We start from the raw sequence: 25,809 nt of genomic DNA, 5'->3' as shown, positions 1-25,809 counted from the left end.
GTCCGTCTGTTACGCTTTGGGGTACCCATCTCTTATCCGCAACTCCTCTCATACCGCTGAAGGAAATTTAATGAAACTTTCACAGAATATTCATTACATATTGCCATTGTGACCTCATATTTTACTTTTTGATCTGACATATATTTTGGATTTTCAAGAGCAAAACATGGACACTGCCATTATATTCATATGGGAGGTGGGGGTATCATTTAGTGAGCTCATTGCTCACAGTACCTCTAGTTTTATCTTTTGTTGGGTGCCTTTTTTGCGTTTCATCTTTTATTGGTTTTTTTTTTTTATCGTTTTTTCTTTTGTTGGGTGTCTTTTTTTTTTTTATCATTTTTTCTTTTGTTGGGTGTCTTTTTTCTTTTGTTGGGTGTCTTTTTTTTTTTAATCGTTTTTTCTTTTGTTGGGTGTCTTTTTTTTTTTTTTTATAGTTTTTTCTTTTGTTGGGTGTCTTTTTTAGGGTTTAGTGTTTTATCTTCCGTTTAGTTTTTTTTGTTTGTTTAGTATTTTCCTTTTGTTAGTGTTTGAGTTTTGGGTTTTATCTTTTGTTTGGTGTCTTTTGTATAATGCTTTTATTTGATGTATTGTTTTTTTTTTTTTTTTATTGTGTTTAATCTTTTGTTTAGTATTTTATCTTTTCTGGATCAATTCATTCAACATGATCAATTGCCCTCTCTGCAAACGAAAAACAATCAATGTAGGAATGGAAATCCGAACGATATTAATGCAATTTTTTCTAAAGACATTTACCAGAGGTTTAATAAAGGGTAAATATTTTTTATCAGAATCTAAGTAACCTTTTCACAATATTGACTGAGCATAACTAGGACATTATGTTTTAATGCAGCCAAAATTGCACTATATTAGTTAATTTTAGGAAATTTCCGAGATGCAACAAAACAATTCATTTGTTAAGTACTTGTTGTTAATAACTATTTACTAGGAAAAATCAACAGTTTTACTGATTAAAACCTCAAACTATATACAATAGAGAAGTGCAGTTAAAGCTTTGTTCTCAATAAATATGAAGGTTGAGAAGATTTCAAGTCATGAAATCAATTTTTTTTGTTCTTTATACAGAGGACCACTCAAGAGATAATTCATCTAATTTTTCTGCTTGAAAATCAATTTTGAAGTTCATACTAAGAATACAGTGTAAACCACTGATTAATCAATCATTAGAGAACTTTCTTGATAGAAATATAAAATTTTAGTGAATACATCTTTCACTAAAACATAAATTTTAAAAAGTTTGAGTAAAATAAACCACATATGCAATGATATAATTTAAAACTTTGTATGAGATTATTTCATATTGAAAAGAAAAAATTTCATACTGTAAACCAACTTTTATTTGCGTCATCTTTTAGATGCAATTATTCAGTTTGAAATCAATCGACGACAATTAATTTTTGCATCTGAAGAAAAAAATCTCTACAAATACAGAGCAAAATTAATGGTTCATGGCAATTACAAGTATTATTCACAAGTTAAAGTTGGTTGTGAAACTCGTGGATATTTCTTGCATGCCAATATAAGTTGGTTTACAGTAATTCTAAAGCACATACTAGTTAGCTAAATGCACAATCATATAATTTCATTTCTGGAAGTATTTTAGAAATGTGCTATTTCAAATAACATTTTTTGTCTTAATTCAAAGATGTACTGCTTAAAAATTCAATAGTTTTATTCTAAATAAAGCTTTAGTTCAAAGACAATTAAACATGAGTATCTTTTACTGAAAAACATCAGTCACAAGAATTAAAAAAAAAAATTCAATCGGATCTTCAATTTTTTTTCCAAAATGAGATGCAAACAGATGATTTGATGGTTAAATTTGATAACAAATTCTGGGATAATTCTTGGATAAAATTCAAATTTTTAAACTTATAACATTAGAAGGCCATTGCCAGTTTTAGAAGATTATGATGTCATTACTGTGCAGGGGAAAGGCGGACTTCAGGATCATGTGCACACTGCACTTCTTCAACCCGCGACTTTCTCCTTCAGTGCACAGTACCACCTCATGTTAAATTAAATCTCCAGGCCTCAAAAACAAGGCCTTAGAAGGTAATGGGAATCTCAGTCCAAGATATGATTGGCACAGCACACTAATGACTGGATTACTGAAGGATTTTACCAGATTAAGGCAATTGTACTTATTGTGAAACTTTTTCAAGGTTGATCGGTGGTCGCTAATGTCAACAAAATGAAGCGATACACATTGTCGCATTAGTAGCTTAATGCTTTTAATTCTTTAATGGTCTGCAATGAAAGCAAATATCTCTGCATATCTGGTTTTATAACTGACAATATGCAATTAAAATGCATCAAATTAAAGGTCTTTGATACTTCAGATTATGAGACTACAAAAATCTTAAAGCATGTGGTTTTTTTAAAAGTATATTACAATTTTAAAACCCTTCAATGAACCAGGTAATTGCAATCAGCTTATAAACCTGAAACCTTGAAATAAGCTGAACCTTACTTCGTTTTAATAATTATGAAATTGGGTAATTCTTTTTTATAAAGACAGGCTTATTTTCAAATCCTTGCTAACACTATCAAAACATAAATTGTGTAACACATTCATTTAGTAGAGTCAAATTTATTTGATAAATATGCTATCTTTTTCATCCATATCTGTTTTGACCAGATTATGCAAGTGGAAGTGTAATTTCTGCCCATCATAGAAGTGCTTATTCAAATTAGATTATTAAAGTTTCATTGAAACAGATGTGATTGAGTTTAATACTAAGTGGACAAGAACATAGCATGGAAACTCCAATACCATTGAAAGTTTCCAATGAAAGTTGTTCAACATTACAAAAAAAAAAATCTCAAAAATCCAAGAAATGAAACAGCTATATATTACATGTATCTGAAGTAAGATTTTTTTATGAGATGCTCATTCAACTATGTGGTGAATTTTCTGAAATAATTACGGGAGATTATTGCATTAGTGTCTGGTGATTCAAACCTCATGACGCAGAACTTTCAAAAAGATGATCCTGGGGCCTTTTTTGTCAAAAACAAAAATAACAAACATTGATGTAAAATTCATCTAATTCTTATTCAGTTTTAAAGAAAATTATACTTTTACACATACTTAAAGGGAAAAAATGATGGCTCCAATGTGATAAAATATAACTAAAATAGTAATGTGCTCTTCAAAAACAAAGCAATAAAGAAACCAAAAAAAAAATTTTTTTTTCAATGCACACATTCATTAAAAGTACATGGGCCATTAACTAAAATAAATAGTCTGTCAGTTTTCTTGTTTTTACCGATCAATGTTTTATAACTGTTACATTGATTTCTCAGTGTGGTGCTATATTTGGGACTACTTTGTCTTATAAACATTCCGTCGCCAGGAACTGAGATTGTCTATATTTAAAACATAATGGTAGCATACATCTGTGAAGTCCTTGTTTAAAGTAGTGATATAATCATTTACCAGACCATATCATCAGATATATTTGTCAGCCTGCTATGTATGACACAACCATTCAATAAATAGTTAATAAATGTCATACTTCCCAACTCCCCAAAACCCTTTTTTTCAAATTATTAAATGAATTGCAACATTTGATAACAGCCTACACATATAAAACGCATGATCTCAATCAAGTGACCTAAGGTGGGGCTGACAATATAAATACATAATTGTGACAAGATTTCCAGAATGTCTTGTGAATAAAGGAACAAAGAAGGAAAAAGAATCATCCCCCCTCCCCCTAGTTATACAAATACTGTAAACCAACTTTTATTCGCGTGTGAGAAATATTAGCGATATATTTGCGATCTACTTTAAGTTGCGAATATTAATCGCTGTGAACCATTTATTTTGCTTTGTTTTTGTAGAAAATGTTTCCTTATTTGTGAAATTTAATCGCCGCGGATTGATTTCAAACTGACGAATCGCGAATAAAAGATGACGCAAATAATAGTTGGTTTACAGTACATAACTTAGTAAACTGGAAATCATGATAATGTTCTTTGGCAGAGCTGCACATTTGAAAACAACTGTGAATAAACCCCTTTCCCTCCCAAATATTCTATCAATATGTAGAATACAGTCTTAAAAAGAATGCACATGGGTCACCCCAATTAAACCTGGCTGCCCTTAGTCAACGTCAATAATTGATTATAACCCATGTATAAAAAAAGTACCGTAGTCCAAAACTGTTTTACAAATTGGTTTGGAGTTAGAATAAAATGCTCTATATTTACCAATGTACCCTAAACATTGAAATAAATCAAAGTCTTAACTGCTAGTTTGTCTTAATATTAAGAAGATATCATAAATGCACCACAACCCAAGCTCTAAATTTTCTATATCAAGAAGCTTAAGATTAATTTCAATCCACGGGAATCCCTTGATGTCATTGTTTTGAAAGAAGTTGCCTCAAATTCTCCTGAAGCAAACTGCCAACAAAATTTCATACTATATTTATTTTTAGGATTGCAAGTATTTTGTCGAATCACACTTTTCTCATGTTTAAGAAAGCTGAATAAGTGTTGAAACAAGAGGCCCAGGGGCCACATCGCTCACCTGAGCAATTGGCTAGAAAAAAAGCACATATCAGACCAGAACTGAAAATTTACTAAGGGCCGGGGGGGGGGGGGGGGGGGGGGGGGGGGGGGGGGGGGGGGGGGGGGGGGGGGGGGGGTGGGGGGGGGGCTTTGAAGTACTTGAAAAGAAGATTTTAAAAGGTTTCCCTATATATTCCTATTTAAAACTTTTATCGGCCATTTGGCCCCACCCTACCCCCGGGGGTCATGATTTGAAGAAACTTGAATCTACACTACCTGGGGATGATTCTACATGAGTTTCATCTTTCCTGTCTCAATGGTTCTTGAAAAGAAGATTTTTCCTATATATTCCTATGTAAAAATTTGATCGGCCATTTTGGCCCCACCCTACCCCCGGGGGTCATGATTTGAACAAACTTGAATCTACACTACCTGAGGATGATTCCATATGAGTTTCATCTTTCCTGGCCAAGTGGTTCTTGAGAAGAAGATTTTTAAAGATTTTTCCTATATCTTCCTATGTAAAAATTTGATCGGCCATATTGGCCCCACCCTACCCCTGGGGGGTCATGATTTGAACAAACTTGAATTTACACTACCTGAGGATGATTCCACATGAGTTTCATCTTTCCTGGCCAAGTGGTTCTTGAGAAGAAGATTTTTAAAGATTTTTCCTATATATATTCCTATATAAAACTTTGATCGGCCATTTTGGCCCCACCCTACCCCCGGGGGTCATGATTTGAACAAACTTGAATTTACACTACCTGAAGATGATTCCACATGAGTTTCATCTTTCCTGGCCAAGTGGTTCTTGAGAAGAAGATTTTTAAAGATTTTTCCTATATCTTCCTATGTAAAACTTTGATCGCCATTTTGGCCCCACCCTACCCCCGGGGGTCATGATTTGAACAAACTTGAATCTACACTACCTGAGGATGATTCCACATGAGTTTCATCTTTCCTGGCCCAGTGGTTCTTGAGAAGAAGATTTTTTAAAAATGCCCTTAATTTTTTTCTAATTCATAATTATCTCCCCTTGGAAAAGGGTGTGGCCCTTCATTTGAACAAACTTGAATCCGCTTTACCCAAGGATACTTTGTAGCAAGTTTGGTTGAAATTGGCCCAGTGGTTCTTGAGAAGAAGATGAAAATGTGAAAAGTTTACGACAACGACAACAACGACAACGACAGACAACGGACAAAGAAGATGGGCACATTTGGCGTGTAATCTGCAGGAATCATTTGTACGAAACATATCTGGTTTAAATGTCCATGATTTGGTTGGCTGAACATACCTGGTCAGATTTTACAGACACGTCCATAGGGTTTTTTTTCCATTTAGTTTGAAATACCTTGTCAGATTGTAACATTTATGTCCGTTTTTCCTAGGGGGTACTTTAACATAGTAATCTGTCATAAAAAAATAAAAACCTAAAATATTTAACTCATAGTTGCATCATACGTGTATATTTACATTATAGAATAGAAGATTGGAATTGATTTCACTCGAGAACCAAACTGAACCAAAATTTATCTAATTCAAAATCTTAATACATCAAACATCAATACATAAAACAAAACTATCAAAATAAATGGTTGTTTGCGAAAAAAATTAACGCCCCATGCCAGACTCGAACCAAAAACTTTTCGCTTCGAGCGCACTGAACAGGTAGCCCATCTTCCTGAGCTATCATCGCTATGCATGTAAAGATGATTTAAAAAGGACAAAGAAGCACCACATTAATACATTTGGATTTTTTTTGGAAAAAGTTCATTTTTAGTGGTCTCTGGGTCTTCTCTCCATTTTTTAAAAATGTGTATTCATTTCTTTTAATTGAAATACACACAAATAACGTTTCAAAATCATGGAGAGAAGACCCAGAGATAGAAAATTTTTAGAAAAACGTGTTTAAAAATGTACCATTTTGTACCAAATGTCTGATCTGGCCAATTTTCCAAGTTATTTTTTAGCAAATCAGAGCTCAGTTTCGGGAAAATATTTTCCTTTCCTGTTGCACAGGAACCCGATAAATTAAAAAAATGTTAAAATTTCATGTGACATGTCGGTAAAATTTTCACTTTTCAATTACGCCCAGATTCCTGCCGAATGCCAATCAAAGGCGCCCTCGTTCTTTTGATCAGAAAAGTTCACTTGAGCCTTTGGCTCAAGTGAGCTAAAAAGCAAATAAGTTACTAAGAAAACAGAGTGAAATTCTTTGTAATTTCAATCTTTCACAAATTGATTATTTCCTCAGATTCACACATTTTTTGCATGTTGTCATTGTGGTTTGACACTAATCATGATTTTTTTTACTTTTTAATTTGGTGATTCCAAAATTTATCTTGGATTTTCCAACTTTTTAGGATTATGTACTGGAATGACTTCTCTACTCAGTTCTTCTATGCCATTATCACATTTATACAATGAGGACCAGCAAAGCACTGCAATAACACCTCAACAGCCTCCAGCCAGACAATAATGAATTCCCCCTACAACCCTTTCTTCTGTTTACAAAATGAATATCATATTCGTCACATTAATAAAACAGCAATGAAAAGTTTACTTCATTTACTAAATACATAGAAGAAAATGATTGAGAATCATCCTCCAGAGAAATTCCCCATTACTCGGTATTAATGTTGATATACCCACAGAGCCTAAACAATAAACCTTCCCTCTTATATACAGTCATTGATTGACACATCATTAACAGAACATTAACAGCCATACCAATATGCATGGAGCTGATCATGACATGCCTATAGTTAGATAATGGCACTATAAATATTTGGACTGAGTACAGAACATACGAATTGATTATTCCAATACAGCTATATGAAGTAAGGCTTCCAGCAACAAAACGTAATTATGACGGAAGCTGAAAGCAGTCTACAAAGTACTGACGCCATTCTGTTTATACCAAACACCAAGGAATAACTGATTTACAATAATTTACAAAATCACTTCCATTAATATCACTGACAATAGCTATTCAGTATATGCTATAAATTAACTAACACTAAGAGCCAGACACTCTCATTCAAGTCAAGCTCAGAAATAAAATTCCCAATAAATAATTTTAACTTGCTTTTCAAAATGTACTATTCATAAGGGGATGTAATGATATCTGATACACGTTCTAGTATGTCACATAAAATAATGCATTATTATGAATAAAATTGTACTGAACCACGGTGCAACGAGCAACGAGCAATTACTTGTGAAATATCATGACATATTTTGTGATAGTCAGTCCCAGTGCACATGGCGTACAATGGTATACAGTGATACACATATTAAGCCATATTGTTACACCCCCTAATAATGGGCTTCGCCCGTTATGCAAATTATCCCATGTTTCCCACTATCGTTGATGCCCTGGCATACTATACGAACTAGACAGTGATTCCTTAATTTAAACCTAGATCAAAGAGAGGTAAAATTCATTACTAGTGGTGCAACAGACAAGGTAAAATAGGGATTTTAATTATTCATTGAATAAGTATTAAGCTAGCTGACACAGTGAAATGATTTGCTGCACCATTAAAATTTAATTTTATACTTTCAAAAAATTATATTCATTGAGGATGGCATAAGCTGTAATGACTGTTTGTATAGTTGGCCCTTCAGACAGAAGAACATTCATTTCTATTTAAAGAATACACTCAGTTCACATAAATACAAATTAACAAAACATGCTTGTGAAACACTTATGCTCTCCCTCCCCCATATAACTGGATTTTTTCTAAGTCTAAGGGGCAAAACTCTGTCAAAAACTGCTCTATCATAACCAAAACGGAACTTGACCTAGTTATGATAAATCTGTATACCTAAATTTCATTTCAGTATGCACAACCTCTGTATAGTAAATGATTGGAAACTGTTGGCAATTATGACATCTGTCTACAAATAGCAACAGATAATTTTAGACAGCAAGACCTCAGTAAAAGGCAATACGTGTGGGGACAGAAGAAGAACATCCACAAAAAACTTGATTGTGACTGTTATGAACGTGATTGAGAGTTACAGCGTCACAGAATATTTCAGAAATGTGGAAAATCAGGTGGGTGGTTACAACAAACTAGAATATATCATACTATATTTATGCCCCTCTTCGAAGAATAAAGGGCATACTGTATACAGGGTTATTTTCGCCATGTTATCTTCGCCCTTTTACACTTGCTTACAATTTTTCCCTGTTTTAAATTCGCCGAGTCATACTTCTGTTTAAGAATTTATACTGTGTTCTTTGAATTGGCCCTATTTTAAATTCACCCATTAGTGAATCGGGCAAAAAGGGCCAAAATTTTCTTGTATACAGTACTGCTTTGCTGCTGTCTGTCAGTCCATCTGTATGTTCACCATCATTTCCATTCATTTCCTTTGCAGAATTTGCATATATTGAAATTAAATTCAGCATACAGATTTCTCATAAAAAACATTTAGGTCTAGTTCTGTATTGGGTACAATCTAGCCATTTTTATACAGAGTTATGTCCTTTGGACTTAGAAAAATTCCTATTTGGGTTAGGGGGCATATTAGGCTACATAAAATTGAAATTCTGGTTCTCAGGCCCGCGCGCATCCGTTTTGAGGTAGCCACATTGCCAATTTTATTGTATTTTTAATAAAATAAAAAGTTGGTATTGCGGAGACCAATCCGGAAAAAAAAGTTCCGTCTTTATTTTTTCGTAGTTTAGTATTCAAATATCACTTCCAGTAGCCATTTTCAAAGAGATTTTGGCTACTTCGTTTGAAAATACATTCGAAGACATTGCCTACGATTCACATGCTGATAAGCGATGGATAAAGCAAACCTTTTGATCAGACATGGAAAGTATATCTGTGATTTAAAAAAATTATCTTTATTTTAAAGAAAATTCGAAAATTAAAATTAAAAAAAATACCTCCCTCATCTACTTTATTGCCAATAAAATGATAAATAAATTGCCTCCCTCCTGCATTTGTTTTGGAGAATATTGGCCTGAGAACCAGAGAATTAAATTTAGATAGCCTTAAATGTTTTACAAACATCTCTTGCTAAAGTCTTCAACTGGACCAGATATGATATAATATGAATGTTTATGCTGAGTAGATAATATAATGCAAACTATGTAGTGTCAATATCAAGAGAAAATGTTTAGAAAATGGAAGCTCACATTTTTTATTTACCTGTGATGTCAAACAAAATATTTTACTACACTGTGACTTCATGATATCTTATCTCATATAAATTTTCCATATTTTGATATGAAATTTAGACCATGTATGTACAGAATCTTTTATATTATGTATGACTTTTTGTCTGTTTATGCTGTTGAATATTTTTTCTGTGTAAGGAGTCCATCTATTTTAAATTTTTAACTGCCCTTGTAACTGTTTAATCTTTCTTCATTTCTCCATGGCCAAAAAAAAGGCATAAAACTTTTGGATAGAATCGTTATGAATTAAAATAAAGGATGGCACAATTAAACTGGTTCACATACAAACTTTGATAAGGAAAGGAAGATAACTCTTACAACAAAATAATTTAAGTCTCTTCTCCATGGAAAACTGCCTTCAAAAACACACTTATCTGCGTATAAAATTCATTAGCCCAGGGCAGTGGAATTTGTCAGAACCTAATATTTGTTATGGCATAAAAAAGAATATTTAGAACTCAGGATTTCTGGGTCAGCACATAAATATGCTTAAAAACAGCATCCTCTGATTGACAGTACTCCAGATTATATGTCCTACATAGCCTACATGTCCTAGATAAATAAAGTTCTGCTTACCTAAATATATACAGGTAACTCTCGATACCTCGAAGTCCGCGGGACCGAGGAAAAACTTCGAGAGATCAAGAGGTCGAGTTTTCAGGAGTCCGGAATTTTCCGGGTTTGTTTGGCAGGTTTTAAAATTAGTCTTACCGGATGTAATGATTTTCATGCAGTACTTACTTTTCACACGTGGTTTTTATAAAACAGCGATATGAATTCGTATTTTATATGAATATCTATTAATCTGAGTAAAGCTAAAAATGCACATCATCATTTTTTTATTCTTTATAATACGGACATCATAATACGCATTCGTTATATGAAAACGACAATTTACAGCGCCGCGCGGTACATAGCATTGAGATTTTTCCAAACACGTGCATTGAACAAAGTTCTGTAAGATTTGTCCAACAATAGTCATCATATTGACACCGAGGCTGTTTCTGGATTTTCATATTTCATTAATTAACTTTGACACTGACTCGAAATAAAAACTAAATTTAATAAGTCTTTCATCTTGTTATCTGCAATTACAATTTCTCAGTGACACTGCATTTCTAAATTATCGTAATACAGTCGATGATAATTATTTTAATAGCATATAGGCAACATAAGATTAATTATAAATCAATTATCACCTTGCAGTATAAGTGTCACCTTAATAAACATCCCGTTTCACGAGACCCGCGTCTTCTGCCTGGGGCCATTAAATGTCCAGGTAAAGTGGCTAATTATGTAACTACTATACACATAGCCACTTCGAGGTATCAAGGGTAAATTTCAATAGAATATGCATAGCGGGACTGCATTTTGACTTCGAGGGATCAAGGGTTTCGAGAGATCAAGAGTTCGAGAAATCAAGAGTAAATTTGCTTAGTTATATAGGGGAAAAAATCGACCAGAGACTCACTTCGAGCGATCAAGAACTTCGAGAGATCGAAGTTCGAGCCATCAAGAGTTACCTGTAGAATTCTGTTAACCTGGATAAATGGAATTTTATTTACCTGTTAATATCCAGACCGGCAGCACCTCCTGGTGGATATCTCCAGGTTCTGACATCCGCTGGCTGTTGAGGCGTACGGATCATCCGGGATATTATCACAGTAGAACAGCTGGGCATGGTCCAGCTGTGGACAGGTGCTGACCAGCTCTGACAGTCCAGCTCCAGTTACCTGCATACAGCCGGATAAATCCAGGTACTCCAACTCAGGAAGCCCACCATCCCTGGCCAAGGAACTGTTCAATTATAATAAAATTAATGTTTTTCAATCTCTTTTGATATGAAATTTTATTTTACAGTATAAATTCAGGGTATTGTGACGTCACTCGTATCATATCTCGCGGAATCGGTATATTTACTACTAAGTACCGGTACATGATAAAAAATTTTAATTTACAGTATAAATTCAGTGTTTTTAATGTGTGGTTTGATACTGAAAAACTAAATCATACTAGAAGAAAAAGTGAGCAAGCTCACATATCCCCTACTCCCCCAAAACCTGAAGTGAAACACACTATGAAAGGCACGGTGCACTTTAAATACACAGTATAATTTGAAAGGGGGCATTACTTGCAACTTTTTACCATCACATCCGATTCAAAACTTCTTGTATATAAGGACATTCAAATCTTTGTCCCTGACAAATTTTATTGGGCTGAAGTTTCCAGATTAAATTAAAGCATTCTTTCACTGATACGGACAGAACCCAAAGTAATATAACCTGATTTTGATTTCATCTGATTTCCTGCAGTTTGGAAAAAAAAAGTTTTAAATTGCTCATAAAAAATACCACTTTCTTATGTCTATTAGCAGAGTTTATATTATTATGCAGTGGGTTGTGTGAGCATTCATAATCCAGGCCAAAATATATAACTCTACAGAAAATATACAAGACTGATAACATATAATTCATCTCTAAATCAAAACAATGATAAGTATAAAATTCTGAATACATTCACAGAATAAGAATCTTATTTTCCTACAATTTGTTTTAGTCTTGTATGGGTGTTAAAGTAGTTTATGGTGACCTAATTTAATATTCATTAAAGCAGTAATCGGTGACACATCCTCTGCTGTGACTTCTTGTACAGAAAGTTTAACAAATCACTGGGTAGGAATGTCTACACGACGTTTAACAAATAATTATATGACTGTGTAATACCTGACAATATGAATGTGTTATAATAAAAAGAACTAGAAAACTGACCAGTCAGCAAGGGCCCCGCCATGGGGTAGAATTAAAAGGGTGCAGCTTATGGAATGATTAAAAAATGTACGAAGAATAAGCAACAGCAAATGTATTCTTAAATTTCAAGATAATTCTGAACATTCAAAAACCTGAAAATAATTCTTTGTATTTACATTAGGCAGTAAAGAACGACTTAACATTGAATGTATATTTAAACAATTATGAAGCTTGTGTTATATTAAATCCAGCCTTCAATGAATGCCAATATCATGAAGGCTAGACCTTATTTTTGCAGACAAAGGTTTTCATTAATCTTAAAGTGACAGATAAAGAAAAGCCTACTAAATTTTCTGCAGCAGGCTAGATAATTAATCCCAAGGGATTAATTGTACCTCTCTCATCATTTTCTTCTAAAGTTACAATAAGAACTTTTTCAGTATTAATGATAGAATGGTGTTTTTATACAACTACCTTAAAAATTAATAATATTCTTGAATTAACATAAAGTGAAAAAAAATAAATCAAAAAATCTTCTTTAATCTATTTTTTGTGTTTAGACAATGAAATCATAACTATTAAACAAAAATAAATTATGAAAATTTATAATTAATTCCACATTTCAGAGTGTTCATAGCATTCCAAATTGACCTAACTTCAAAACAAACTTCATTTGCAGACAGAGGTGGCAATTCATCTCAATGTGACAATAAAGATAATGCTCTGGATTTTCTTCAGGGAAAGCTATGGGACTCATAGCAGCATTCAGTTTACAATGGGAACATCTTCAAATCTCTCTTTGCCAATTGAATGCATTCTTATATAAAGTTAAGGAATCTACCCCACCACCCCAGCTCTAATAGAGAAACAAACTTAGCTCCAAAATATGCATTTCTGCCTACTGAACTACCATGTATTTGTTATTGGGCAATAAAAAGAATTCATTCTTATGCATGGTTAAGGAATCCTCACCACCCCAGCTCCAAACCAGAAGACAAGAGAACCAAACTTAGCATCAAAATATGTATTTCTGCCTAGTGAACTACCATACCAAATTTGAACTTGATTGGGCAACCATAAAAAAAGTTATTAGAAAAAAACAGAAAATTTGTGGACGGAAGAGTGACAGACGGACAGACATAGTGATTACTATAGGGCACCCGCAAATCCTTGCGGGGCCCTAATTACGGACATTGGTCACAAAAACAGATCAATAATTCCCATTATCATACCTGGATGTACATGTATGTCTTATCAAAAATTCAAAACTCAATAAAAGGATATACATTTTGTTTTGAAAAAAATTCTGATACATGTAATAAATCAAAATAGCTGTTTCTCCAGTAAGTCTCATTCAGCCCTCAGTGTCCCTGCCAACTGTAAAATCTTCATAATTTTTTTGAATTTTAAAATCAATTGTTAACTGGTGTATGAAGTTTGATAAAAACATATTGTCCAAATAGTGTCTTTAAAACTAATTCTTACATAGAATGAATAGTAAAGTCATTGGGAAAGTCGAGGTAAAAACAACTGAACACAGTTGATGAATTCTCACCAATAATTGAGAAAAAGTGAAGTCAAAGTAATGTCAAGGTAAAAAAAAATTTTGATTTAATTCAATAGCTTTCATAAATTATATAAGATTATAAAATTTGATAAAATACATGTATATTTTTAGATAAATATTTCTTTGAAATTTAAGAACAGTAAGGTCAATCAACGAAAAGGCAAAAAAAAAAAAGATGTTGAATAGCTCTCTCACAAATTATATGTATCACTATCAGCAAGGTTTGATAAAAATAAAGTAACTGAAAGGTTTTTTATTTCTGTAACTTACTTTAACAAAAATTATAGAGTCTAAGTGAAGAAAAAAAGTCAGAAAGGTCACAGTAAAAAAAAATTTTGATTCAGTTGAATAACCCCAACCAATATTTACTAGCAATGTAAACTAATTAAAATATCTTGAAACTTCCCTACACAAAACTCAGGCATCGTTCTATGTTGCATACAGGTTCAGTCAACATGGTAAAAGACCCCTGTCCCAAAAATAACTTTATTTTTCCTAAAATTCCCATATTGTGACCATAGTTGCCAACTCACCCGATTTCGTCGGGTCACACCCGATTTTTCAACCCGTAACCCGATTATTTTTTATGAGCCGGCGGGTCACGCTTATCACCCGATTTTTGCCGAACAACCCGAAAATCTCCCGATTTCCGGATTTGGTTCGTAAATTAGGTTGCACTTTTACTTCCAGCTACAACCCAAGCATAGATCTACGTAAACAATGCCGTTGGATTAATTATCAGTGCAGGTGTAAACAATTAACTGGGTGTTGTTTTTACAAATCAATGTTAGAAGTCAATTAAAATGGCCTCCGATAGAACTAGATCGTTATCAGGGCCAACAGGAACAAATTGAACCAAACACATGTCTCTGATTGAACCAAGAACAAGAGAAACGATATTTATGTACATATCAAGGAATCTTGGGGGAAAAAACTTTCATTCTAGATAAAATAAAGTGATCAAAGACAGTGTAGGCCTAACTTCAAATTTAAGACATGTTGCAGTAGTTAATTAATTAAGAGAAAGGAAAAACAACTTTGAAATGGGTATGCTTTCATATTTAGCAGAAACTGAAAGGCTTTTTTAAAAAAAATGCACATTTACTTCAGGTCAATACTGAAATATGAAACCTTCAATTTTCATTTTTAACATGTAAATTAAAGCAAATTAGATTCTCTATGTATGAATTTTTTGTCATAGAAAATTAAATCCTTTTTCAATAAATTAATTCTCAATACACAAATACTTGGTATATATGTATAAAATTTAATCATGGTAAATATGTCGTGAATGTCGTTACGCGTTATGACCAGATTTTTTACTTTCCAAATCTGGTCATGACCAGATTTTTACATGCTGGAGGTTGGCAAGTATGATGTGACTTTGTTAATAAATATAGTTTATGATATTGATAATAACTGCATGTTTGTGTAACTTTGCTTAACTTATTGCAGTATATTTGTACAATATGAGAGAAATCAGAATCGAAAGAACATATTCAGCATAACCCTATAAAGATAATTTCAAGTTTCAGCTCTTCCAATACCTGATTCCTTCATCTGTCACCAAAGAGCAGCCGGACAGAGAGAGGAACCGCAGCGCCCTCTGGGGAGTGTCATTGTCACTATTATCACAGACATAACAAGCCCCACCATTACCCCCCATGGAGGTGCTAGTCCTGTACGGGGAATTCCCGCGAATCCTCTCGGGGGAGGAATTAGTCCTTCGAGGGGAACTCCCTAGATCCCTCTCTACAGAGGGGTTCATCCTCCAGGAGAAATTGTCTGAGAAAATATTTGTAGGATATGACGAGGAATTCCAATCATTCCTTGCAAGATAAGTTTCTTTCTTGGTGCCCAAGCCCGAACTGTCTTTTAGGAAATTATTCAATTCCAATGTCCTTTGTTGTTGATCCCTTAGTAAGGGTGGCAGAAAGGATTGGTGCATGAAGGAAGAAAACATAGTCTCTCCCTCCAGAAAATCAATCAAATGTCTAGCCATAGCCTCACTTTCCACAAAATCACAAGCATTACGCAATGCTACATCCACTGAATCAAAATCGAGTCCATTTCCCGACTCCTCCTGTTGTCTTCCGTGAGCCTCTCTTTCATGACAGCAGGTCCTTCCTCTGACAGTACAGGTATTCGAATTATCACTAACTTTTTCCGATCTGGTGTCTTTGATACATCCCAGTGCTGAGGATATTTTCTGTATCGTCACATCAGTAATGTTTACACAGCCTGAGAGATTTATATGCTTCAGTTTTCTGCCATTCCTGTTCTTGCCCAAACTGGAAACGATAAAGTGTTTTATTAATTCACATTTTGTAAATACAACATCTGTTCCCTCTATTAAATAACCTCCAAACAATAACAATAATAGGACCATGGGCCACAACACTCACCTGAGTCACCTAGTCTTACCAATACGTACATAAACCACACCTGTATTGTAACCATTATCTTCTAAAGTTCAAATGATTTTCATTACTTTGACTCATGGAAGAAGTTAAAATTATAAATTTTGGCTTAGAGGTTCACGAAGAAATTTATATATTTCAGTTTTCAAGAAGAAATTTATATATTTCAATGTTTCTGAAGACTTTCATATGTGTCACTAACGGTTTTCAAGAAGAAATTTATATAGTGAGTTTTCATGAAGACAATTATACATTTATTACACTTTCATATATTGTTCATCAAGACATTTATATATTTCATTGTTCATCAAGACACCCATATGTGTCTTGTGTCTTTTTAGTTCAGTGGTTTTTCGGAGGAGAAATTTAAAGTGAATTCAAACTTATTTTTAATATTATCTCTTGAAAATAGGGTCTGTCCTTCACTTGAACAAAACTTTTTTGTAGCCATTTTGGTTGAAATTCACTCAGTGAATACAAAAATTACACCAGACCAATGACAGACAGACTTTAATTAGAAAAGCTCAAAGATGAGATCAGGTGAAGTAATAAAGGTGACTGATTAATCTGTATACTGACCTCTTAAATCCTATGTCTGACACTCTGGTCTGGGTAAGGTCTAAAACTTCCAGATTGTTACAGCAGCTCAGCATTCTGTACAGCTGTTAATAATCAATAAGTTCTTATAGTTCCACAATAAAATTCAGAGCATTCAAAGGGACATAACTCCTATGTATTTGATATTGAATCAATATACCAGTAGTCAAAGGCACCCTTTCACACAGTGTCAGAAGATCACTTTTATTCAAAAAAAAAATCATAGAAATATGTAGTTAAATCTTCTGTGAAATTCCCACTTTCTGAAATTACTTGTAAACTGTAAAACTTACTGCATGTTAGTTAGACCCCGACTAGCTTTATATTAAAATGGACATGAAAAAAGTTTCAACTGATGTTTTAAAAACCAATTTTAATGTTTCCTAATTAAAGCAATTCAAATGATCAGCAAAAATTTGAACATTATTTGTTGATTTACAAAGTAGATACAGAACTTAAAATTCGTTCATAATGTAAACAAGGCTTGTGCTTTGTTTTTGTTTAAATATAAATAATATCATAACTATAACAGAATAGGATTCAGCAAATCACTACAAACTGTCTAATCGTATCTAGAATTAACTTCTTTTTTAAAAAAATCTGTTTTGAACAAACATATACTGTAAAACGAGAATATTTGGCACACTACTTATTTTAGCGCCTTTGGCGCAAGAGCCCATGTACGCTAAAATTTACTGTGCGCTAACGGATTTCTAAAAATTATTATTTGTGTGTGTTCAAAGCTTTTACATATTAAGAACATGTAAACAGGAACGCGCGATTACGTAATGTCGAAGGGTCGTTGGATTTTTTATACACACTAGCACTGCACATGGTAGGATCGATCGAGAAAGCTCTGCCAAATTATAATTTAATTAAACTATTGTTACCCCGGTAATTGTTACCCGATTCTTGTCATTAGCACCTTCAAAGTTTGGCTTCTCGGCATGTCAACCATCTATTGTCTCGAGGTAAACAATGCAATCAAACATGGATATTGAGCTTGCAGAAAAAACCTGATTATGATTACCGTTTATCCAAGTTATTACCTGTCGATGCATGCATTGTTTTAATATGGATAAAATGTGTAAATATTCCATTTCTTTTATTTAAAATAAAAATAAAATAAATTTTAAATAAATATTAACATTGTGCCACGTTCATGTGATTGAAACACCACGGTAAAGTTGACAAATGTTTACTTATATACGGGAGTGCTATTGTGTTTCCATGCTTGATTAACCAAAAAGTCAAATACGGGAGTGGATAAATAAAAACAATACATTTATAACTTTCAACGACGAGTGAAAGCGCTAAAATTTATTTGCGCCAAGGCATTCCCTCTTGCGTTTGCGCTAAAATACGTATGCGCCAAATTTTCTCGTTTTACAGTATTAAATTTTTAACCAATGTAAACAAATTTATGGCACGAGCCTTGTTTCCATAACAAAGATTTGGACCTCTAAATCTGTCTTGTGTTTTGATGATTATTAAAAATACCTTAGTTAAGTATTTGTAAACATAAAAAAAAATGGAAAAATGAATTTTGAAAAATTTTAGCTGAAACTGTGTCCATGTCCCTTTAATTAGATTTCTAAGACATACCACTCCATTAGTTAATCCCCTACTGTAGCCCAGGTGTAACTCCACCACACTGGCCCCCACCCTGGGGAAAAGGTGCTTCACCATACAAGTCAGCATCCTGGACTCCTTCTGTACCTGATTCAAAGTCCTCTTTTATTATTATCTCATTTATGTATATACAATTCAGTAACTATACAATTAAACAGGACACTGTGAATAAGCAAGAAACCAATAAATCACATAAAAAGATATCTTAATGCAAGATGTAGTGAACTAGACACAAAAGTGTAGAAAAGTTACATTAATAACCCTTCACAAAGCAAGAATTCTTATCATATAATTAATGTATATTGCCCTTCTATTGCTGATATGTACACCCAGTGGTTCTGACAGACTGACAATGCTGGCTTATTATTTTGTTATTTACCAGCATCCATTCAGGAGACATCTCATCCAAATCATCACTTTCCTCTGACTCATCTACATCAGCATCCTCGTCGTATTTGACATCGACTGGATAGAACTCGGCCGTCTCGACGTCCCTCTCTTCCAACTCAATGTCCATCTTCTCCTGGCGAGACCAAAGTCCTACAAGAAATATATTGATATTATCTCTGACCATGTCAACTAGTGGTACTGTGAACTAGCTCTCCATTAAAAAAAAACCAAATTAACCTTAATATTTAATTGGAAAGTTAGTTGGAAATATATACACATGTATACTCTTGTTTCTATTGGATTACTATTTCCTCCTGCTACCTTACCCTTGAACCACTGGACAGGCCTAAGGATTCTCCAGTTAGACCCATCCATAGCCAGGCTGTTCCATCTTTTTGACACCTGGGCTGAGACACATAACTCCCTGGGATTCAGGTAGGAGAAGACAGCCATTAGGACTTCATCAGGTAAACACTCAGTCCCACTGGGCTCACGATGGGATTCTGATCTCATACATTTTTCCTCTTCATCAGAAGACGAGGCTGGAATTAAGGCATTGATTGTGTTATTAAATAATCTTAAACTTTATTAAAATACAATATAGAGCATTTTCACAATTCTTACAGGGTTATTGAAATCAGAATACATCAATCAAATATTTTTCTTAATTTTTCAATGATTGGCTCAATTTTTTTTTTTTTTTTTTTTTTTTTGCCTTTTTAAATCAAAGCCCATTTTTGTTCTGTTTGTAATAACCAATCATTCCTTAGATCAAGATTACATAATAAGAATATTTTTTGAACCATTTTGATCATGTTGATGAAAATTGTTCTTACAAACACATTCTTCATTTTCGACATATTCATCCTCTATGGTTTGTTGATGTTTTCTAATCACTTTAGATTTCAGGGACCTTAACTCTTCAAACGAAAAATACTTCATCAGCATTGGTTGAAAAATCTGCAAAAGGAACATTTGATTATAGTAACTTAAAATACACAAGTACAACCATAATATCTGAATAGACCTATCACTCACATTTATTAATATGAAATGTACAAGATATTTTGAATTTTTACTATTTTTTATGGTAAATCTCATCAGGATTTTTCGACAAAAAAATTCAGTTTACTCTTGTGCACAAGAGTATGAAAATTCAACAATAAATAAGTTATGATTTAAAACACAAATAACCTGTTACTGTAGTGTTACACAGTACTGTATACAGGGTTATTTTCGCCCTTTTACACTTGCTAACAATTTTACCCCGTTTTAAATTCGCCCAGTCACAGTTCTGTTCAAGAAATTATACTGTGTTTTTTTAATTCGCCCCCTTTTAAATTCGCCCACTTGTGAGAAGGGCAAAAGGGGCGAAAATAAAACTGGGGCGAAAATTTCCCTGTATAGTATTTGCTTCTAAATTTGATTAAAAAAAGATATGATAAAATTGACACAAACCTCTTCTTCTTCCTCCATGTGTGGGATGAACTTCTGAGTGAAATCCTCCAGCGCTGAGCGTAGCTTTTTCCCATAGTTCTGTCGGTCCACCTCCCCCTTCTCACGACAGTGGTACCCGTCCTGCAGCAGCATCAACATCTCCGTCAGTTTATTGTCCGAGTGACAGTTACACACAGCTGAGCTCCGAATCGAAAGCGCATTTAGTTTTGCTTTGAGTTTTTTCATAATGTATTTATTTTCAATTTGTTCGTGGGCTCTGAACTCATGAAAGGCATTGACGAGATTTTCTAGGAGGTTTGTCATGTGATGGACATCTGCGAAATTTGTGTCCGTCATCTGTAAACATACAACATAATATTTTAAAGCATCATATTCTCAATGATCGTAAAGTACAAGCGTATCCCTCTAGTAAAGCTGGAAACTCATGACGCCTTCTTTTCTGATTCTCCCCTCCCCCTATTAACAATAGAATAAAATTAACAACTGTCCATGTCATGAATCAATTTTTCCAAAGAAGATGAACATGGTAAGGCCAGAAAAATAATAGTCTTGTCTCCTGCTACCAGCCTGAAAAAAATAGGGTAGGTAGGTCGGAAAATTATTTTATTTTTTTATATTATTTTATTTTTTTCCAATGGTATTTGTTGGATATGAACTATTACAAAACCAAATTAAACATGTCATTGGTCAATATTATCATTTAAAATATTATTAATAAGTAGTGTTTCTTGCAAGTCCATATTTAAAACATATACAGTGGCGTGCCAAAAGTGAAGATAATTTTATTTTTTCTCTATATATTTCATTGAAAACAACATTTTGTAAAATCATAGGTAAATGGTCAATTTTTGTCCAATTTGATTATTTATTTCAGTACTTAAACTAGAAAATGTGTAGTTATCTTTTTTTCAAAAGATCATTACACGTTTAATATGTAGTAAAATATAGTTCATCACTAAACATCAGTTCTAAACTTCAAGATCTATGTTGATTATATAATTCATTGTGAGTATATGACTTAAAGAATCATGTCACACTTAAATTACAATATTTTTAAATTATCAATGCTTATCAGATAAAAACTATTGCTTTTTTTAACTACGGCAATTTCTTGGATTATCAAGAAAGTTTTGATAAAATCTGTCAAGAAATGTTGTCATACCAGCGATTTTACAAAATATTGTTTTCAATGAAATATATAAAGAAAAAATAAAATTATCTTCACTTTTGGCACACAACTGTATATTTCATGAAAAAAATGTCCCCTTGGCATACATTCAATCAAAAAATTGAGAAACATTAAAACGAAATTGTCTTTCCTGCAACTTTGCAAAGTTCCTCTGCTTTCTGATATATTTAAATGCAATTTCCAGTAGATTTACTTACACAACTTTAAAATAAACCCGGAAAATTTACTTCTTAGTCACGAGCCGGACTAACAGTAACAAAACAAATCAACTAAAGCTTTAAAATAAGTTAAAGCATTTGACAACATAAAGCACAATATATCAGCAACAAATCTTTGAGTGTCAATTGATATATTTATTGTGTCAGTAGATATTTTTTTTCATTTAAGCCATTTAAAGTTAGGCTATAAATTATGAGCTGTTAAATTTTCATTCTAAAAATAGTCATAGTTGCATCAACAGCATAAATTGTAAGTATGAAATGAAAAGTATATTGATATTTGAAGGAATTCCAATTTACCATGGCCAAATACTTGTGTACAAGCTCCTTCATTCGAGAATGGGGCACTGTAAAAACGTCGACTTCTTCTGGACAGTTGGGCGCCATTTTTGTTTTGATCGGAAATGGTTTCGTCTCGTAAAATCTCGTGAGATCGTGACGACACGAGTTGCTATGGGAAATGTCAATAAGCTCGTGCGGTGTCCCGTCAAGTAATAGCGGACTATCGTAAGGCAGGTATTTATTGATACTACTCGATAATTTTCACTCAAAGATAATTGACTGACTGCTGAGAATGGCTCGGAATTATCCGGCAAACACGCAGATTCAGAAATTTTTAGAGGAATCATACAATAAAGAACGAGACACGCGTTTGCAGTGGTTTTACAAACTAAAAGATTCCAATGGACAACTTGCCACTTCCAAACAGTCCGAAGTTGCGAGAAGGAAAATTCAAAATGCTCCAAAACCCGCAGAGGACATTTTCAAAAAGCTTCCAGAGGATTATACCCCTCCGAAATTCAACAAAGTGAAATCGGACTTTAATGCTTTCCCTGATATGTCCAAAGCAGAAGGAAAGCTCCAGCAGCTGGTTGCAGAGATGCGACCCCCCTCCGCTGGCACCCGGGAAAAGTTATACGATGGTTTTACGAAGGAGGGCAAGGGTAGATATCAGTATCTGTGTGAGAGAAATAGGAAGGGCCCGGAGGAGAAATTCGCTTTTCCTTTACTGAGTTCTTGGGAATACGGATGGAGACTTGGAGATGTGATAAAGAAAGAAGAAATTAAAAAGCCTCCATACGGTCGTACCCGCATTGTAGCGGACACTTTCTACACGCGCACTGGAATTCCAGATAACCCCTCCGTCAGTGTATAAAACTCAGGAACGTCATAATATATTGTGAAATGTTTAAACTCTGTAAATTCAAAGTATTAATTTACTATTATTACAATGACCACCGATTCTTCAGTATTGTAAAAGGAAAATAATAGACATCCTCTTTGAACAGTATTGACTTTTTTCCAGAGAATTTTTAAAGTCATTTATTTATGGTGACATTTAAATAATGTTTTATTGGCCTTGTTGTGAAATACCTTATATGCAAAACTGTGGAAGTATTAATGAACTGTTGTCTGCTAAACGTGATCGTTTGTTTAACACTTATAGAACGTTATTGTGTTTTCTTTACAAACAGTACTTACCTGTTTTTGCACCTGCATTTAGCTATTGCTCAAACTGTTAGCTCATAACTCTGTATGCATATTTTGTTACCCGTTTTATCCCGTGTGATTGAGAGTTTGATGAAAGTGTTATGATTGTGACAGTGGAGTGTTTGACTGGAAAAAGTGAACCACCTTTTTTACTTTTCCGGGCCCTTTATCAGTGCCATCCGTCCAAATTGGCAAGAGTTTAATATAAATTATTTAAGTATAATTATATTGAATGTATTTTTAATATGAATGCTTGTGTATATATATTTGTATGGATGAGTTTCGGCTTCAAAATATTTTGTACCTCTTGAAAAGATTATTTGTAAATTAAAAAAAAAGATGCTGAAAATCACTTTTTATGAGTTTATTCTGAGTTATTAAATCATTTGACAACTTGACTTTTTTCCGATGAACTCGTATAACGAGTAACAAACACATATTGGTGAATAAACATAATAATATATATATAACTTACAACCATATGTTATCAGGTGATATTTGACTGCGTTGAAATGTAATTAACACGAATATATTCCAGCTAATGTCTGTATTTATTTCTACCTTCCTCCTCTCTTACCTGTGATCACCTGCTAATGACAAGACAGGTGTTTTCTGTGGTCATTAGGAGGAAAAAACTGATGTGGCTGATGTCATGAAATTTTCCTCGTGAGTTGTATAATGTACTAAATAATGCTGATTAAGATATCTATAAAATTGTGTTTTCTTCTTTCTTTTTATTTAATCCGGTTAGTGCGTTCGATAACTAGGTTTTTAAACGAATCCCCTGCCAAGATTACTCAATATGTATGGAAGGATTGTAATTTAAATTCGATAAGTACAGACATTGGTTTATTGTCGATGCACATTCCGTACAACTCAATGCATGAATTGTATGCGTCCTAAATACTACTGCATACCGACAGGAACAGACAACAGTGTTGATATGTCGACATTCGTTCCCCTCCATCTTACCATGGGTACATTTTAAGGACAGGTGGAACAATGAATAAATTATACCCGGTACATTAGGACTAATAAGAAACTTCATGAATAAGTTATTAACCGTAGACTTCTGATTTGTTTGTGGGTTATTTTGGTAAGGTACATTCTATTGCAATCGATAATAAATAGAGATTTTCATTGATGCGCGAAATGAGAATCTACCTGAGGAACTCATATAAGCTTTTCATCGAAGTTGACGCAAGATACAGAGATATACCACAGAGGAATATGATATAGGTAGTCTCATTATAATGGATTTAATGATAATCTTCAAATATCATATGCATGCAGACAGTGACAATTAATTGCAGATCTTTTTTTTTATCACAATAGAACTTTGGATATATATTTCCGTATTTATCCCTTATAGAATAGTATGTGATGGTTTAATTTAAGTGGGATCAAATGATGTCCTTCAAAAGTCTGATATCGTGTAGATTTCATTGATTTGGTCTTTCTTCAAAGAATCCATAACACGATGTATCAATCGATTTCATTCTCTCTCTCTTCTCCGCATCGTTAGATTTTTTTTCATTATCAACCTGAATTCTTACCAAGCGGCTAGGGTAGATATAGAAAGGAGGATAGATCGTTATAAATTATTTTTGTTGAAGGTATAATCGATATACTGAGTACTGGAAGGAAAAGGAAAATGGGGATACAGTTGATCCTTTCATCGCTGAATTACATTGTGTTATGGCAGAAAAAACTTGCGTTAAATAATTTTACAGCGTTACTCAAATATATCCGAGATTTTTTGGTTTATATGTCAATAAGCAATTAATTTTGATTGATTATGCATACCCAGCATGAAACGATCTCAAATTATTAACGATGTCAAATTTAAGATATATTTTTTATTTATTTTACAATAAGCGATGTATGTGACACTGCTAGGCCTGACAGATAAGAAGTCCCCTCTAAGATCGATAAACTGATAGACCACTTCCCCTCCTACAGTGTTCTTATAGAGGGTACATTGATAATCCCGAATCCTTATCACCCCTATCTAACAAGCTGACAAGACACACAGGGAGATCGTGTATTTAACGCTTATACCGGATATAAGACTGGGGTAGGCACGGAGAGAAACACCGACAAGGTGAAAAATGTCAATGTAAGGGACCGTCTCCCAATAAAAAAAAAACGCTTATGCCGGATATAAGACTGGGGTAGGCACGGAGAAACACACCGACAAGGTGAAGGGTGTCACTGTAAGGGACCGTCTCCCAATAAAAAAAAAACGCTTATACCGGATATAAGACTGGGGTAGGCACGGAGAAACACACCGACAAGGTGAAGGGTGTCACTGTAAGGGACCGTCTCCCATTTAAAAAATCAGATGCATTCCTG

At 33.7% G+C, this 25,809-nt stretch overlaps 2 protein-coding genes across 2 annotated transcripts in view; one reads left to right on the top strand and one right to left on the bottom strand.

The window, feature by feature from the left end:
• LOC134245825 (F-box/LRR-repeat protein 5-like) overlaps positions 1 to 22,364 on the bottom strand; it is a 31,858-nt gene extending 9,494 nt beyond the window's left edge. The window contains exons 1-9 of the mRNA XM_062728081.1: positions 22,264 to 22,364; positions 20,557 to 20,892; positions 19,935 to 20,058; positions 19,425 to 19,640; positions 19,088 to 19,248; positions 18,682 to 18,795; positions 17,059 to 17,141; positions 15,607 to 16,350; positions 11,311 to 11,542 (exon numbers count right to left, since the gene is read on the bottom strand). Of these exons, the coding sequence (XP_062584065.1) occupies positions 11,314 to 11,542; positions 15,607 to 16,350; positions 17,059 to 17,141; positions 18,682 to 18,795; positions 19,088 to 19,248; positions 19,425 to 19,640; positions 19,935 to 20,058; positions 20,557 to 20,892; positions 22,264 to 22,350 (2,094 nt within the window). The 5' untranslated portion in view covers positions 22,351 to 22,364 and the 3' untranslated portion in view covers positions 11,311 to 11,313. The remainder of the gene's footprint in view (positions 1 to 11,310; positions 11,543 to 15,606; positions 16,351 to 17,058; positions 17,142 to 18,681; positions 18,796 to 19,087; positions 19,249 to 19,424; positions 19,641 to 19,934; positions 20,059 to 20,556; positions 20,893 to 22,263) is intronic.
• A 96-nt stretch (positions 22,365 to 22,460) lies between these two features.
• On the top strand, positions 22,461 to 24,172 carry LOC134245819 (protein SPMIP1-like). Its single transcript, XM_062728065.1, has one exon. The coding sequence runs from the start codon at positions 22,538 to 22,540 to the stop codon at positions 23,117 to 23,119; it is 582 nt and encodes a 193-aa protein (XP_062584049.1). The 5' UTR covers positions 22,461 to 22,537; the 3' UTR covers positions 23,120 to 24,172.
• Positions 24,173 to 25,809: the final 1,637 nt, after the last annotated feature.

This window comes from Saccostrea cucullata, unplaced genomic scaffold (genome assembly GCF_032062105.1).
Source record: "Saccostrea cucullata isolate Sc308-1 unplaced genomic scaffold, CSIRO_AGI_Scuc_v1 ctg555, whole genome shotgun sequence".
Taxonomy (NCBI): Eukaryota; Metazoa; Mollusca; class Bivalvia; order Ostreida; family Ostreidae; genus Saccostrea; species Saccostrea cuccullata.
This window is presented reverse-complemented; position numbering and strand designations above follow the sequence as displayed.

Bases quoted from the DNA above. Each gene is read 5' to 3' on its own strand.
- LOC134245819 (XM_062728065.1), top strand. From the start codon at position 22,538: ATGGCTCGGAATTATCCGGCAAACACGCAGATTCAGAAATTTTTAGAG.